The sequence below is a fragment of the Epinephelus moara genome, chromosome 5 (genome assembly GCF_006386435.1).
Source record: "Epinephelus moara isolate mb chromosome 5, YSFRI_EMoa_1.0, whole genome shotgun sequence".
Lineage (NCBI taxonomy): Eukaryota > Metazoa > Chordata > Actinopteri > Perciformes > Serranidae > Epinephelus > Epinephelus moara.
In genome coordinates, this window is record NC_065510.1 from 10783484 (window position 1) to 10800879 (window position 17396).

Sequence of the window (17396 nt, forward strand, 5' to 3'; positions counted from 1 at the left end):
GCAGAATGCTGGAAAAGGGCACCAACAAAAAGGTAGAATTTGAAAACACACCTTCCTCCTGCAGGTCTAACCTGCGTAACAGCAGCAACAGAAAGTTTGCTGATATGGTGGGGAGTCAGGGCTTCCTGGTCCCCTGACCTGGAGTTTTTGCTGGCTGAATTCAGGTTGCTGCAGCCACTGACTGGGGGTCCGTCCCAGGAGCTGCTGCCAACTTGCCTCCCACTGAGGTGGTCTGTAGCCACAGCTGTGAGCCTTTCCCTCCAGTTAGCAGAAAGCTAAATCATTACCAACACTTTCTCTCCATCTCTGAAACACTTTGGCGATATTGACTTATATTATATATTATATATTGTACTTCTCACCAGAGATGGGCATGTGCATCTGCAATTGTAGAACAGCCAACAGCAACACCTTCTCTCGGAAATGACCTGTGATTGGCTGAGGCCTCCTGTCAGACGCTACATTTACTGAAGCCTGAAAACAGAGCCAGGTGACCTATTGTTCTCTCAGTCCACTTCAATTACAATATGCTCAAAGTATATTATGGGATTTTTCCCCAATGACGCCAAAATGAAACTGCCTACCCCAGCATGTCTGCTCTGAGGGAACCTGAGTTACAGAACCAGCTATCGCACCGTTCCCACAAAACATGAGACAGGTGACTTATTTCTTGTGGCCAGCCATACTATTTCATGTCCTGGTGAGATGGATTTAAAGTATGCTACAAAGTAGAAAGTTATTGCTGCGCTCCCCTATTTACAAAACTTGCTGCAGCTACAAACCCCCGTCTGTGGTAACCTCAGTCTTTTACTGAAATACCTGTTATGCTTCAATCCGCAGTACACTGCAAGAACATGATTGAGCACTGTGCATGCAAAGCACTCATCCAGCTTTCAGATGAATCAGACTGGACCTCCCACATTAATTCGGACTGGCAAAAGAAAAACAACCCAAAAAATGTAACTTAAGACCCAAAGTGAGTCAATCAACTAAACTGAATCCAGATTTTAAAGATTGATACACGTTAAAAAGTGCAGCAAAACAAAGTGTTGTGACGAGGCCTCTACTCTACATGTGTGTATTTGTGAAGGAGGTGAACAGTCTTTTCCATCTGTGCTCTTGATGTAAATAAAAGCTTCATGCCATGATGTATATTTACCAATAAAAGCAACACACGTGTACATACTTCTGGGTACAAACTGAGAATGTACAACAAATGTAAGGTGAATAAAGTCATTTGTATGGGGAATTCACCTGATGTATAAATATTTATCAAGAATTTACAAAGTAGAAAAAAAATGCTTAGATTTATTTATTAAGAAAAAAAGAACAATGAATAAAAGAGCAAACAAACCACAATAAAGTCAACAATCCACATGAAGATAAACCTGCATTAACAATATGAGTTAAACAGTTAAAAGTTAATAGAAACAAAAGTTTTGACTTGCTACAGGACATGATAGAAGTAAAGAGTAAATGTTTTTAAACCTAACGCAACAGTTCATTACACACACAAAAAAAAAAGAAACTAAAATAGTGGTTGCATGGTATCAACACTACGGAAAAAGATTCACCACCGGGATGCATTACTTCAATGTTTGGAATAACACAAGCCCAAAATTAATTGAATAATTACCATATGTTGGTGGTCAAAACCTCAAACAAAATAAGTTGGAGATTTTGAATATTAATAAAAGCTGGAACAGGACGAGGCTCTGGAATGTGACTGCATATATTAGGGATCATTTTTCCCCATAGATCAGCTCTTTCACCCATGTACCACTGAGGCCTCAGTGTAAGATAGCTTTCATTCAATTGTCAACACAATTTAAAGGTACGCTATGCAGGAACTGTCAACTAATGTTTCTAAACATTATCGTCCCTTGAAGGTAAACAACAACCCCGGTTTTGCTACCATTTGCAGGTTTTTTTCTGCGCTTCTGGCACCTTGTCACCATCTTTTTATCAAAGATGTTCCCACACTACTTTTTTCCTCCCGATACAGATACCTATCAGAGGTATTAAAACACAGATACCGCCCAAGCCTACTTGCAGTACCAGTGAGATACCATTGCATTTAAAGGAAAATAAAAAAAGAAAACTGAAAAAAAGATGTCCCAATTATAGCAAAATTATTTATTTTTTTTATTTATTTTTTTTAGGAAAATCCTGCATTGTGTATCTTTAGACTAGAGGGACAACAAACTGGTGAAATCCACTGCTGCAGTGTTTGACTGAAATGAAAACACAAGACACTTGTTCCTCCCTGGTACATGGTTGAGAGCACCTGTATGAGGCTGTGGAGAGTGACGATCTAGGTTGACAAAATTAAAGGGAAAAGTTCCAGGTCTATACATTTTTAAAAGTACAAAACAAATAGAAAAATATAAGCCCTTACCTCCTTAGATACCGCCTTTTCAAATCCCCGCCTCTTGGTGATGACAAGAGTTGGAGAGTAAATATAAAGTTAAACTGTGAAAACACTAAGCTGCGCAAATTAACTCAGTGCCTCTTGCTCATGATTCTACTTCCGGGGAGGTGGAGGGCCTGGGGGAGGAGGGGGTGGAGAAGCAAAAGGGAAAGGTGGTTGACCCATGAAGCCCATAAGCCCTGGCTGTGGTGGTACAAACTGCTGAGCCATCAGAGGCTGCAGCCCCCCTGATGATTGAGGAGGAGGAGGAGGAGCAGGAGGCTGGCCAAACTGACCCTGCTGCTGGTTAGACTGATCCTGACCTCCCCCAGACTGGCCTCCGCTGCGTGTGTTGTAGCCTCCGCCGCTGTTGTAACTCTGGTACTGATCTGAGCTTGAGTTGTAGCTGTTCCTGTGATCCCGGCTTCTGTCCCTGTAGGAGGAAGAGGCGGAGGAAGTGGAGCGGTCTCCATCACGGCTGTTGCGGCTATCACGGCCGAAGCCACCGCGGCTGTCCTTGCTGCCGCCACCACCGTGCATGCGGCGATCACACTCTCCCTGGTACATGAGGTTAGGGTTGTTGGAGCTGCTGCCACGGTAACGCATTCTGCCACCTGTAACAAACAACACATGTAATGTCAGTGTTATTATATCCCTGCATTTTTATTTTAGTTTGATGACTGTGATATATTACAGATGTAGTTGTGAACTTTTATAAAAACAAATTTTTGTCATATTTGCCGAACTTGTCATTACATAAAGTAGTGCATGAGACAGTCTGTGAATAAATCATGTTTCTCTGTCTCCTGGTTGTGCTTCTAATAGCATATGCAAGAATCCACCACACATTAAGTAAAACAAGCCTCTAATGCAGCTGTGAAACATGTAAATCACTGCTCTTGAACTGTTAAACTAGGCAGCGCTGAACAAATATGAATCAAGATTCTGTTACTGCATTGCCTATTTCTAGCCTCAAATGTTTTCAGAGACATATTTTAGTGTACTGTTTAGCTGTAAAATGAGAATATTTGCGACCCTGCCACCATGTTGGAAACAGTCGGGCCCAAACAAAGCACCACCCACTGGCCTGACCAGGAACATTCTCATTTGTTTCTGAAAACATCTGAGGCGAGAAACAGGCGATGCATTGACAGGATTTTGATTCATATTTGATCAGCGCTGACTAGTTTGACTGTATCTCATGAGATAGACATGACTGACAGCTGTGTTAGAGACTAAAAAATCCCCTTTGGACATGGTCACACATGCATCAAACACTGGCGAGTATACGCCTCCCATTTACCTCCATTCAGTGTGAGCCAAGGGCCAAATAAAACATTTGCTTCTGGTGGCAAAGCATATTCACATCTTCGGTGAAATTTGAGCGGTGAGGTTGCAGCCACAACCAATAGCTTAGTATGTAGAGGACACACTGATTGTTGCTGTGTCTAACCAGCTGAAATTGTGTGATATTGGCCATGAAAAACACTATCTAACCCACATTCGCTCATGAGCGACTGTACCCTTAGAGGCACTACAAGGAGGCAGAGAAACATTGTCTCGTGTACTACTGTCTGGATATTGTGACAGTTTCAACAAATACGACACAAAGTTATTTTCATAAAAGTTATCAACTGTAGCTTTAAGTCCGTCTTACCGCCTCCTCCACCACCACGCCCAGATTCCACCAGCTGAAGCAGTTTAGGGTTGATGGCCTGCCGGGCCTCCGCTAGCACCCGGACAAGGTCTCGCGCCTGGCGCAAATTCCCTGGGGTGAAGAATGTGTAGGCAGTGCCCTTGTTGGTACTGCGGGCCGTACGTCCAATACGGTGCACGTAATCCTCAGAGCAGCTGGGATAGTCATAGTTGATGACGAACTTGACATCTTCCACATCTTTTGGATAGTGAATGAATGGTTTTACAGCGTGGAGGAAAGCAAAGACATGATAGTCTCAAGGGGGGGAAAAGCTTCTGGAGGAAGAGTTGATCATTTTAATTCCACTTCAAAAGCTGATGGTTTGTATTTTAATTAATTAATATACATATAAACTGTATGTATACATATGTTATTAATTTAATCTTTAATTTTGTTCATTAACAAAGATATATTGTTAATAAAAATCTAAACAAGTAGAATAACTTACCTGCTTTGTCAGAAAATCGAGCAAAAATCCATACATCAAAACATTTTCTTCAGTTTAACACCGTTATAATTGATTTAAATCCAGTACAGATAAAACTGAACTTGAGGTTTTTGAAATTGAGCTGTACAGAAACCATGTTTAGGCTTCATAATCTTCACACCAATGTGATTACTGGTCAAAACATGTGAAGACGAGGAGTCTGTTTCTTATTACAGAAGACGTGGGGCTCTGACAGCACTGCTGATCAATACGTCGACCTTTTCCCCTCCATCATGACAGACGGAAGCCATTTCACCAACCCTGACCTACTGAATAACAGAATGACGATGTGCCGGCTGCTATTCTTTGGACTAAAACATAAGCACGATGGAAGTACGTGGATGTGTGGTGAGCTCATGGAGGAGTTAAGAGAAAGGGGAGGTGAGGTACTTACCCCCTTTAGGATGTTTTTACAAAGGTAGTCAGTTCCCCCTGATCAGTCCTGGTTTATAGTGAGGGGCTGAGGGGGAGGGAGACAGGATTCATCCCTCACCTTCTGCACACACCAGCAACGTCAGACGGGAGCAGAACCGTTAAACACACACACAACGGCTGGTTCTGTTGCTCTCTCGCTGCATTGCAGGGCCCTCCTCAGACCCTGGCCAGGACTGGATCCAGACGAGCCCGTCTAACTCTCTCTCCCCTGTCTGTCTGCTTTTTGGGACGGACTGAAGGGCAGACAAACAGGAACCTCAGGCTGCTCCCAAGGAAGGCTCGTTGGATTTAAAACTCTGACAATACTGGGCAGGGGGATCTTAGTTACCCATGAGGACTAAGAGGGCTTTAATCCATCTAAACCTAGCCGAGCTTCTACTTTAACATGACTGAGGGGGCAGTGACAGCAGCGCAGACTGTTACAGCTGCCGTGTGCTGCCAAACCCTGAGAGGAGAAGAGGGGAAAAAAGAACAAGGATACGGTCATAGGGATGTCAAAGATCTTCACTCATCCCCCCTTCTCACATTTATCCTGCCAAGAAATTAGATCAAAGCCTTCCTGTTGGTGAAACGCAGAAAATTCAGCTGCTACTGTCCTACTCATATGTATCTGCAAAACATAACAATATGAATCATTTTGCAGAATTACATTAATTGAGCACCTACACAATATATTATCTTATGTACACCAATCAGCCAAAACATTAAACCACTGACAGGCGAAGTGAATAACATTGATCATCTCATTACAATTCAATGCTCTCTTGGGAAATCTTGGATCCTGGCTTTTTATGTGCATGCCCCAACATGAAACTCCCACCCAAAAACAGCTGCTGGCTAAGTGCACCCCCTAATGGCAACAGCACTCCGCAATAGCAGTGCCTCCAAATCCCCCTTATCCCAATCCGATTGAGCATATATGGGACACACCAGTGCCCCAGGTCTCCTGTGTCCATGCCTCGATAGGTGGGTGTCCTGTGGGGTCCTTGAGTCCTGTGGGTTGTGACGGGGCCTTCTATGAATCTGACCTCTTCCAGCACGTTGCATGTGCTTGATCAGATTGGGATCTGGGGAAATTAGAGGCCAGGTTGCCGCCTTGAGCTCTGTGTAGGGCACGGTGCGCTGTCCTGCAAGGGGGCCACTGCCATTACAGAGTGTGCTCAGTCTTGCAACAGTGTTTTGATGGGTGATGTGTGTCAAGTTGACCAGAGGTTTCCCAGAAGAACATTGCATCATAACAAGATTATCAATGTTATCAACTTCACTCATCAGTGGTTTTAATGTTGTGGCTGATTGGTGTATCTTATATGTGGAAACGGGTAGTATGAGCAGCATCCTTATTTGATTATTTAATAAAGGAGAGATAAGAAAAGGTGTGCAGGAGCATCTGCCCCACACAGCCCTCCTTTCAGGAGTGTGCGTGCCAAAGAGCCCCGGTTGAAGGAAGCCATTTAACTGCAGTAACAAGAAACAGACTATAAACCCAGCAGAGCAGAGAGCCTGCAGGCTCCACACTAAAAAATGTCAGGTCGTAAATAGTAAGGGAGATTCTTAAATGTAATGTGCTGATTCATCTCATTGTACATCAACAAATTCAAATGGATTACACTTTCTTTGTTATTTCCACATGTCTATTGAAAGCAATACTACAAACTTTATGTATTATGGAAAATTCCTAGCGTGAGACCTATAATAAAAATCAACCTGGCAATTGTAAAAGGCAGAAATTTGTCACTTGCTAAAAATGTATTTTGTTTTTACAAAACAATTGCCAGATCCAGCTGGCCTCATCTGTAGTATACTTACCTATTGGTCAAAATACTAATTGCTATGCACACATCAATTAACTCTATTGACTCTATATAGTGTTCCTCTATACGTGTATAACACTTAATACTAGTTACAGAAAAAATATAAGTCACAGAAATATGTAGAAAAAATGAGAGAAGAGACAATAATATGAGAGATGATGCAGCATTAACTGTGTGTGTGAGCAGACATACCCAGACCACGAGAGGCCACATCTGTAGCAATCAGTATCGGAGCTTTGCCACTCCGAAATTCTGTAAAATTAAACATATTATTAATATAAATTTAACATGGAAATAATCACCACTCACACTCTGTATTATCCATGGGCCCTATAGGCATACTTGCCAACCCTCACGATTTTCCTAGGACTTCCTCCTGGGTCACAATTCTCCAGTGTTTCTCCAGATTATTTTTAACACCTTTTTTGTTATCACAACCTGTTGCTAATACTGCAAAGCATCTATAAATCCCACGACTGTAAAAGTCAGACAACAATACAGCTACACCAAATGTCTTTTCCTAGCATGCACATGACAAAGAGCTGTTTACGCTTTGTCCTCCTCAGTGAGTGAGAGATGAAGAAATGGAGAATAGAAGAGAGAGAAAAGTAAGAAATTTCCGACATCCTGGAAAGAATAATTCTGGTTTCTTACAGAAAATTTTAAAGGAAAAGGGCTTGCATTTTATAAAGTCTGCCCCATTGATTTTTGCGTCAAGCAGGGGGGTCGCACAATGCGACGAAATGAATGAATGTAAACCCATGAATATTACTTTATGCCAGAAATTTATGCAAGCTCATGTCACAGCAGCAAATTATTTTATCAGTTTTTCTGGGGTAGGACCTCCACATCCCTAGCCTGGTATCAAAATCCTTTGTATTTTTGAGGTCTCAAGGTTGGCAAGTATGCCTACAAATATGACAGCATACTGGTTTCGGCAAGACAATGATGTACAAAAAGGGCTAGAGAGAAGTGGTACCATTGTATTACAAGTATTCTTACCTCCGAGTACCCAGTCTCTTTCAGGCTGGCTCTTGTCTCCATGGATACACATGGCTGGCCACCTAGAAAACAAAACCATAATGAAGTGGGAAGATTAGTGAACACTGAACAGCTCCTGTCTGTCAAATATGTGCATAATGCATCCTAGATGATGATGTATTAGATGTTGTTTCATAACAGACAGTCATTTCTCACCCGTCCCGCCTCATCCTCTTGGTAAGATCATCACAACGCTTCTTCGTCTCCACAAAGATGATTGTTTTGTTCTCTTTTTCAGCCATTATCTCCTCCATCAGCTGAAAAAGTCTGCAGACAGGGAGAGACAATCAAAGCACATCAGTGGTACTAAGCTCAGTGTCAAGTGAGTGAAAGGATGAGCTCATGTTCTGTAACACTATCATAGCAGTTAATAACATAATCATAACATAGTGTCATTTTAAGCCAGACATGTTCTCGCTGGCTATCCTTACTTCTGGTCCTTTTCAGTCTCCATGCAGACATCGACAATCTGCAGGATGTTGTGGTTGGCACTGAGCTCCAGAGCACCAATATTAATCTGAATGTGGTCCCTCAGGAAGTCCTCGGCAAGCTGCCGAACCTCCTTTGGCCAGGTTGCACTCCACATCAGAGTCTGTCTGTCTGGCTGTGAGACAGAGAGAGAGAAAGCATGCAACTGATTTAACTGAAAAACACCTCTACATTAAAGTGCACATAGACATGTTTTTTGCTTTAACTTATCATTATAAAGTATATTGATTGCGCCGTGTAATAGGTATAGAACGAGCCTCTCTATCACTATACAACTTTGTCTGCCAACATGTACTTTCTCTGGGAAAAATGAAGGCTCAATTTAAGGCACAAGGGAAGTGTGTCAACCATTGTGCAACCAAAAAAGGAAGGATAGCGCTTTTACTTTCCCTGGTAGCTATTAGTAGCTATCCCCAGTTGCCAAAGAGTATGAATGTAAGTTTTCTGCAGTTACTGCAAGCTGTTTGTTGAGTTGCGTCTTGGTAAAATACTTTGAGTTAATTTAACTTCCCTCTGGTTAGCAGTGAGGCAGCGTAAATACCTATGGTGACTGTGGCACAGGAGGTAGAGTGGGTCAATGCTCAATGGTTGGATCCCTGGCTCCTCCAATTTGAATGTCAAAGTATCTTTGGGCAAGATACTGAACCCCAACTGTGTAATGAGTAAGTGGCACCTGTATGGTAGCCCTGGCCACCAGTGCATGAATGTGCAATCTTAGTTCAGACTATGGAGCCTCTGTGTTATTATTTCACTACCTAAGCACAACTTGTAACCCTTGGCTACATTATTATTCCCAGTAGCAGAATTGGCTGTGGAACAACCAAAGCAACTGTGGAAAGCAGTAGAAGCTGCTAGGCTCTGAGTAAAATGGAAAGCATTCTGGTTGTCTTTGCAACGCCATCAATATCACTTGGAAATGCTACGAGGGAAAATTTGAAAATTTGTCTGTTTCCACTTTAAATATGCCAATGTAATCATTTCAAAGTCAGCAGTCATGGTAACCGAGCCTTTGTCCTACCCTGATTTGGTCCACTATCTTGCGAATCTGTGGCTCAAAGCCCATGTCCAGCATGCGGTCAGCCTCATCCAGCACGAGGTAGGTGCAGCGCCGCAGGTTAGTTTTCCCACTCTCCAGGAAGTCAATAAGGCGACCAGGGGTGGCGATACAGATCTCAACACCTGGAATCACACAAAATCAGCACATAAAAAAAAAACAAAAAAAAAAACGATAGAGATACACACGTTATTAGATGATTAGGCAGAACAATGTCCCCTCTGCTTGTTGATTTTTTTCATGTGCGCCACTTTCTGTATAAGTAGTCCAACAATTGCTGTCAGGCCTGTCTACACCCAAAACCTCACAAGGAACAGTGTGGGCTAAAATACCAGGCAGCAGCTGTGGACTGTTTTAGCAACACTGTGCTACCACAACACCAAAGCTGGGAAAGTAGTCGCAATGCCTAAGTATAAACTGTATACTGAGGAGGGTTTTATGCATTTCAAATTATTTTGAATAATCCATTACATGTGTCCATCTACAACCACACCCACCCCTCTCGAGATCTCGAATCTGTGGTCCTTTGGGTGCTCCACCGTAGACACAGGTGCTTTTGATCCGGGAAGACTTGCCGTAGTCATATGCAACCTGTTGAACCTGCTGAGCCAGCTCTCTGGTCGGAGCGAGTACCAGACACTAAGAGGACAGGAAGAAGAGGAATGAGGGAGGTTAAACAAACAGACTGTGTGCGCACACTAACAGAGGAAACACTTCTATATAACATAATAACACATATGGAATTTGCACTCACAATTGGGCCATCTCCCCTCTCCAGATAGGGCTGGTGGTTGATGTGTACAATAGCAGGAAGAAGATACTGCAGGGAACACAAAAACACAACACTGAATCCCACTATCGTGTCATTATTTGAACTCTCTGTTCAAACATTGTATTGCAGTCGTACTGCTCTTCGTGTTCATGTCTTTCTGTTGCAGTTTTATGTTTAGCTGTCAACACTTCATATCCTGTGAGATGTGCTATGCAAATACACTTTTTATGACTTTCAATTAAACATCAAGTGACGTTGTGATGGGCTGTCAAACGTCAGAGTGCTCATAAATCTGTAACGTGTCATAAGGTAGAGCAGCAATGGCACTAAATAAAAGAAGGAGGACCAATGGAATCGGACAAGAGTCAAGACCACTGTGTCATTCTTCCATGAGCTTAAAGTTGTAATGTGGAATCAACGTGGATGCTACTAAGAAGATGTGTTGTATTTCATTGCTCAGAGCATTTAAACAACATTTTGATAATGAAGAGCAAAACAAACACATCAGGTGAGCTATGAAATATGATTAAGAACACATTTTCTGATTATTTCAACACCCCTGAACCTAGCACAAGGCTGCAGAATTAACTGGGACGTCTGCTACTTACTCCTCAATGAACGACAGATCTGTGACATTTCACTAACGTCCTATTGAACTAACATAGCCTACCTACACATCATACATGTTGTGCTAAATCATGATGACTGGTAATGAAACAAAATACAGTTTTGTGTGGCAGGAAACACTAGCTGTTGAATGTGCATGTACTTTAACAGAGCGTCACAGAGAAACTGACGCCATATTTCACAAAAAGTATCAAAACTCTAAAAGTTAGAAACATTTTCACGTGTCAACTCTAACAAAAACAATACTGTGAAAAGAATCGTTATGCCCATCACTACAATAAAGTGTCATCACTATGTAGGGTGGGGTGAAGGCCAGGTAGCCTTACCGCCAGTGTCTTTCCGGAGCCAGTCTGGGCAATCCCCACCATGTCCCTGCCGCTCAGGGCCACAGGAAAGCCCTGAGCCTGGATTGCTGTTGGCTCCTTGAAGTTCTGCTGCAACAGCACATCCATCACATACTCTGTCAGAAGGAGGAGGGAGACAATCAACATGATGGTTACACTATTGGACTTTTACTGTGGTTTCTGTCTATCAGTCTTTGCAGCCGAAGGACAGTCCTCAAAAGCATTTTCTTCTTCTGAACATGAAACTTACGTACACTCCACCTGGTCATTTAGACTAATTGTATTGCTTTGTTTAAATTTACCATATATGGGGCACAAACAAACACAAAAATTATATTTTAAAGTCCCGAAATGCTGGAGTAAGTGAATGAATTATTTATTGTACATGCTAGAGATAGTTTGTACAGACATTATAGTTTGTGTAACGTATGGTTTACTAACGAGGAAACTGTGCATGGTGAAAGGCAGTGACCGCCTTTGGACAGCCGGAGCCTCTGACCGTGATCTCCTTCTTTCTGCGAAATTCTTCCAGATCATACTGGGGGGAAGAAAAAGAGAACATATATTTGGACAGGGTGTATCAATTATTTAAATACCTTTGTTAATCTAAATTGTCTGCAACTACAACACAACTGTTGATGGCCACTGTGAAAAATGAGCGATACTGATGGAAATATGATCAACACTTTGTCAGTTCTTTGATTTACCTGACTCATGCGCTGGACTTCTGGATGTTCACCATAGAAGTTCTTCTCAAATTTTGGCAGCTCGTCCAGGTTCCACCTCTTTTTACGGAGACGCTCACCTGGATTCCCAAACTTCATAGGTGGAGGTCCACTCCGGCTGCTCATGGGCCCAAACCGTGGCCTGAGAGACACAGCAATAGTTAACAGCAAGGCAGGCTACGGCATTACCTGCAGCAATGTACTTTATGTTTTTGACATATTTGCTCTTGTCATGCCAATTATAATAATAATAGTAATGATCTTTACTGTCCACAAAATGAGGCAATTTGCCTTTGACTTCACCTGTTGGTTATAATACATCACAGTAAAACTGCAATGCATAAAATAAATAACACAATTGGGTTGCGGCAATATACGGGTTTTAAGATATAGGCTACCATGATACATAAGTGGATGGTTATCATATCAAGTTGACGATTATCATATCGTACACATGTACTTATCTATGATATTGAAAAAAAATGCAACTAGACGGATAATCTCCCCTTTCTTTTAGTTATTTTCAAAGAGGACACTCTTTTTACATGTAGTTCCATTTACAAAATAGTTTCAAGTCTCAATTATAGTAATATAACATTTGTTCCACCAAAAATAACCCTTCTATTTTTATTCCTTCAAGGGTCATTCTGTATGACGATAATATAAATTCTGTAATACTGTAATGCCTTGAAACCGCAATATTTTCTGAGATAGTTATCATACCGTGAAAATCTCATACTGTTGCAACCCAGGGTGGCCATGGCCCTCCCTAGCGCGGTGGCGCCTCTGCATGTATCTATCCGTTTCTTGTACTGTTTATCTAAAAGTGCAATTATGTAATACACTTATCCTAGACCCACTAATTTGATTTTGTAAGGAACAGTGTCTAATTTATGTGCTTTGACGTGCAAGAAGTGACAAAAACTGTAAAACCAATTATAGTGATGTTTTTCAGCTAAAATTATCAGAGCTAATGCTCAGCTCAGTTTGCATCATATAACTGATAATTATGATGACTGAGGCTATAACAATTACTGCGGAATTTCGACAAAAACGCAAGTTTCGGTGACCAGTAAATGTTTGTGCTTCAGTCTACAGACTTTGGTGATAACATGACCTCTACGACTGCAATGTTTACAGTGAAACTAACCACAAACTGCCTGGAGAGAGGCCTTCAGGAGGTTTGAGCTTTTCTGCTTTCGTGTTGCACTTACTGAGAGACCAGTCTCAACGGTCACGGCTTTGGGTCAAATTTCCTGCCTGTGATATCTTCACATTATGCACCTAATATTGTTACAAACATGTGTGTGTTATGTCCAAATATTAACAACAAACTTACCTGTCTCGTCCACGGTCTCTGTCTCTGTCTCCGTAGGAAGAACCCCCTCTCATGTCGAAAAAAGTAAACTATCTCCGCTAACGTTATAATCGTTACGTACGCTTTAGCGTTACTTCGGCGTTGTTCGCAAATAGAAACTGCAGTAATGCGCAATTTACACTAGCAAAAGTATTTATATTAGACTATAATTACGCTTAATTTCGAAATTTGGTGAACTATTGTTGTGTGCGTCACGTAGCTAAACGGCTGCTTCCCTGCCCTCTTCAGCGACGTAACTTCAGCTAGTAATTCTACGTAGCTTCATTTCGAAAGAACGAGCGCTACGTACAAATACTCCCTACGTTTTAATGGTGAATATGATTCGTGTACGTGTTCGTGCTTTTTAACGGTTGGTGGCGGTGTGTCAGAAACCGCGAGCCCTATTTCCGTTGAAACAGTAGAAGAAGAAGAAGAAGACAGCCTCCCAGGAAGTTCAACCGAATAGACAGGTCTAATAATACGTCCTCGGGATGGACAGTTGGTGTGTGCTGCTATAATATGAGATATTAAGCCATAAAAATATGAATTTAGTGGTATTTAAAATAGTATGATAACCAGTGGATTTTAAAGTGGACGTCGCGTACGGAAATGCCGTTGTTAATTCAAAAGAGAGGAGTTGACCGCATAAGCTCCACAGCGGAACTGTTCGACAAATATCCACATTTACAGGTTTGTTTCCAGAAAGTGTGGCTAAATTTAGCTTGCTGACAAACTGCTTGCTTTTATTCGAACTTTTCTGTAAGTAAACACTTTATGACAGGCTGGCTGTTAATGTTAAAGTGAAATGGTAATTTTATGAACGGGATTTGGTTGAGACCTGATGGCAGTCGGAGATAATACAACAAACTGTCATAATTTTTTCTGCGACATGTAGCTAAGGAAGTGTAACTTAATGTGCCCTAAAATGATATTTTAAACCTACTTAAAAAGAAAGAAATGGGAATATAACACACCTGACAGCTGACTAAGCTGGCAAATATTTTAAGATGTTAAAAAACTTTTGATGACTTCTGTATGGTCGTAATGGAATATAATTTTGACATACAAGGGTGTTTACTTTTTTATTTAAAGATAAATTTAGTGATTCCTTTCTGTCCTCAGTTGGAAGATAAGGCTACATTTTCCTATTATATGACAACTATAAAACTTAATTGTGTTGTCAAATAATAAGACCAATATGATCCCAAAGATGAAGTTTTTTGTAGTCTTTATTGATAAATGTGAAGTAACACTGATGAAGATCTGAGCCTGATAGTCTTTTCCTTTCAGTATGACAAGTCCACAAAGCCTTGACATTTGTTAGTTAGTTAGTTTTTTAGACAGTTCACCCTAAAATGAAAAATACCTATTTTCCTTCCACCTATAGTGCTATTTATTGATCTAGATTGTTTTGGTGTGCATTGCCAAGTGTTGGAGATATCTGCCATAGAGATAAATGCTTTCTCTCCAGTACAATATAACTAGATGGCACTGGACTCGTGGTGCTCAAAGTGTCAAAAAATACATTTGAAAAACTCAACATCAATGTTTCTTTCCAAAAATCATGACCTGGGTATTCAAGATAGTCCACACGTCTTGTTGTGAGCAGTTTCATGTAGGAGCTATTTTCTTTCTGCCAAACTACACCCACCAACTTTATCACTGTGCAAAAGGAAGCATGCATTTACTCATGGACAAGAGGCTCATGCCAGCTTGAGCTGTAATCTTAGCTAGCTCAGTGGTGCTAGGTGAGCTAGCAGAAGATGTATGCTTTCTTCTGCGCGGCAATACCGTTAGCAGGTGTAGTTTGGCAGAAAGAAAATAGTTCATATATGAAACTACTCACAACAAGGTCTGTGGATTATCTTGAGTAACCTGGTCATGACTTCTGGAAAGAGACATTGCTGTTGAGTTTTTCAAATGTATTTCTTTGCCACTTAGAGTGTATCATATAGTTCCATTATATCTGAAAAAAGGCAGACAGACTGTACGGCAAATTTCTCCAACACTCGACAACTCTCACCAAAACTATCTAGATTGATAATAACACTTCACGTAAGGGGATTTTCTTTTTTCTTTTGGTGTGATCTGTCCCTTTTAAGTAACACATTTTTGCTGTTATGTCACAGGAAAATGCAAGAACATTTCGCTCCAGGCCACTCGTTGATGTCGACCCAAAGTGCCTCTTGTATGTCCAACAAAGAGAGTTCGCTGCAACGACACCAGCAGACAGTGAGTAAAGCCTGATGTTTGGAACAAATCATCTTAATATCAACCCTTCTCTGTACTCAGCTCAGCCAAAGGTTATTATGAATTTTATTTGTAGATATTATATAGGCCAATAGCTATGAAAACTCGACAAATGTACCCTCGGGTTTGGTGAAAGTCACTTAGAAGAATAGACCTCAGCCAAGTCAGTATTCAGCAATTACCAACAGAAGCCTCAGTGGTCTTTAATGCAGTAAGTTCAGATTCATGTTTATTTAATAAGGACTGTTGGGAGCTGTTTGATGTGAAGTTCTGCAATAACAACATTTGTTGGCCTCTTATTAACTCCCAGATAGCCATAACAATTCTGGATGATAATGATAATACATGTTTTTTATCTTGCCTATCACAGACTGTGTCTCAGTAATTGGATCTGATGATGCCACCACCTGCCATTTGGTTGTGCTGCGACACACCGGTAATGTTCTTTTAATTAGGTTCATACTGTGCGCCTTATTCTGTCTGTGTATACACTGTAGTCAGAAATGACTTTTTAATGTCTGTCATGGTTTGCTATTTCTTAGGAAGTGGAGCGGTTTGCCTCGCTCACTGTGATGGTTCCAGCACCTGGTCTGAAGTCCCACAACTCGTGAAAGCTGTGATGTCACTGAGTAACGTCAGCAAGGAGGGCAGGTATGAAATACACAAAAAAATAAACATGCATAATAAAAGTGTACATCCTATCCAGATATTATTTATTTCCTTAACTTTCTGTTATGCAGACTTGAGCTCCACCTTGCCGGGGGATTTAATGATGAGTCAAAAACATCCCATAAACTCAGCCTTAACATACTGGGTATAGTCTTTCAAATCACCCTGTGTCTCATTGTAATATTATACTGGCAGCGTATGAGCTTTGTAACACTTAGAAAGATTCTTTTTACTTTACAGCAGCGTTCCAGAAACAGAAAGAGGATATTCATCTGGAAACATGTTGCATCACAGGTACCTTTGATACATGTTTGACTAAAAATATTATACTAGTCAATGCTTCATACCATTAACCCTCTCTGCTCTCTGTTCCTGTAGAAATGAATGACATTGTTGTTGATGAAACTCACAGGCCTGTAGTGTATGGGATGGGTAAGTGATAAATATGCTACAGATTGAGAACAAGGCTCTCATGGTACATGACGTGACCTCTAATATCAGTCCTCTGCACAGGTGTAAATGTCAAAACAGGAGATGTGTTTCCTTCGTCCTTCACTCGTAAAGGACCTGCAGAGGAGCTGCGATCAGCGAGGACCTTCACTGGGGGACAGGTACTACAAGATTCTAAAAAACATTGTTAATGGAATAACTCCACAGGTGTGGCATGAAAACATATTTTTAAGTCTCTCTATGTCATGCAAAAACTTGTAGCCCCTTGTTTTATGTATTTTTTTAGAAGATTATAATAATAAACTGACAAAGAATACTGATTTCCCTCTAAATTAATAATGTTGTAATTGTTTTATTTAGTAAAATTAAAAAGGCACAGTCTCAATCCAAAGCGTGTTAATACAATGAATGTTTTTTTTCCCTTGCAGATGGCTGACATATATGACTCAAGTCGAGGGGTTGTTAAAATCGGCCCTTGCAAGTGGTCTCCAAATCTGGATATTGCCTTCTGGTTGTCACAAGATGATGACACAATATTAAAGGTAAGGGAGTGTGGAAGTAATTAAAGGGCCAGTGTGTAATATTTGGCATGGTTTATTGTCAATCTGAATCTGAATCTGAATATTCTACCCATTAATATGTTTATACAAGTGTATAATCACTATAAAATAAAATTTGTTTGGTTTTCATAGCCTTATAATTATGCTTTTATATATATATATAGCAAGGGCCTTGCTTTAGAGAGGTTGCCATCTTGCGCCGCCATGTATGTACGGCAG

General features: G+C 41.0%; 2 protein-coding genes across 2 annotated transcripts in view; one reads left to right on the forward strand and one right to left on the reverse strand.

Moving 5' to 3' along the window:
* Positions 1-1297: 1297 nt before the first annotated feature.
* On the reverse strand, positions 1298-13485 carry LOC126389947 (probable ATP-dependent RNA helicase DDX17). Its single transcript, XM_050043972.1, has 13 exons — positions 13231-13485; positions 11874-12033; positions 11608-11704; positions 11149-11282; positions 10178-10243; positions 9921-10062; positions 9388-9548; positions 8312-8484; positions 8037-8147; positions 7842-7903; positions 7032-7091; positions 4068-4304; positions 1298-3024 (listed from the first exon to the last, which is right to left on the reverse strand). The coding sequence occupies exons 1-13, from the start codon at positions 13281-13283 to the stop codon at positions 2525-2527; spliced, it is 1956 nt and encodes a 651-aa protein (XP_049899929.1). The 5' UTR covers positions 13284-13485; the 3' UTR covers positions 1298-2524.
* Positions 13486-13650: 165 nt separating this feature from the next.
* The window catches only part of ntan1 (N-terminal asparagine amidase), a 6350-nt gene continuing 2604 nt past the window's right edge, over positions 13651-17396 (forward strand). Inside the window, exons 1-9 of the mRNA XM_050043981.1 lie at positions 13651-13938; positions 15378-15480; positions 15869-15934; positions 16041-16149; positions 16239-16312; positions 16408-16461; positions 16546-16599; positions 16681-16778; positions 17046-17159. Coding sequence (XP_049899938.1) covers positions 13858-13938; positions 15378-15480; positions 15869-15934; positions 16041-16149; positions 16239-16312; positions 16408-16461; positions 16546-16599; positions 16681-16778; positions 17046-17159 — 753 coding nt within the window. The 5' untranslated portion in view covers positions 13651-13857. The remainder of the gene's footprint in view (positions 13939-15377; positions 15481-15868; positions 15935-16040; positions 16150-16238; positions 16313-16407; positions 16462-16545; positions 16600-16680; positions 16779-17045; positions 17160-17396) is intronic.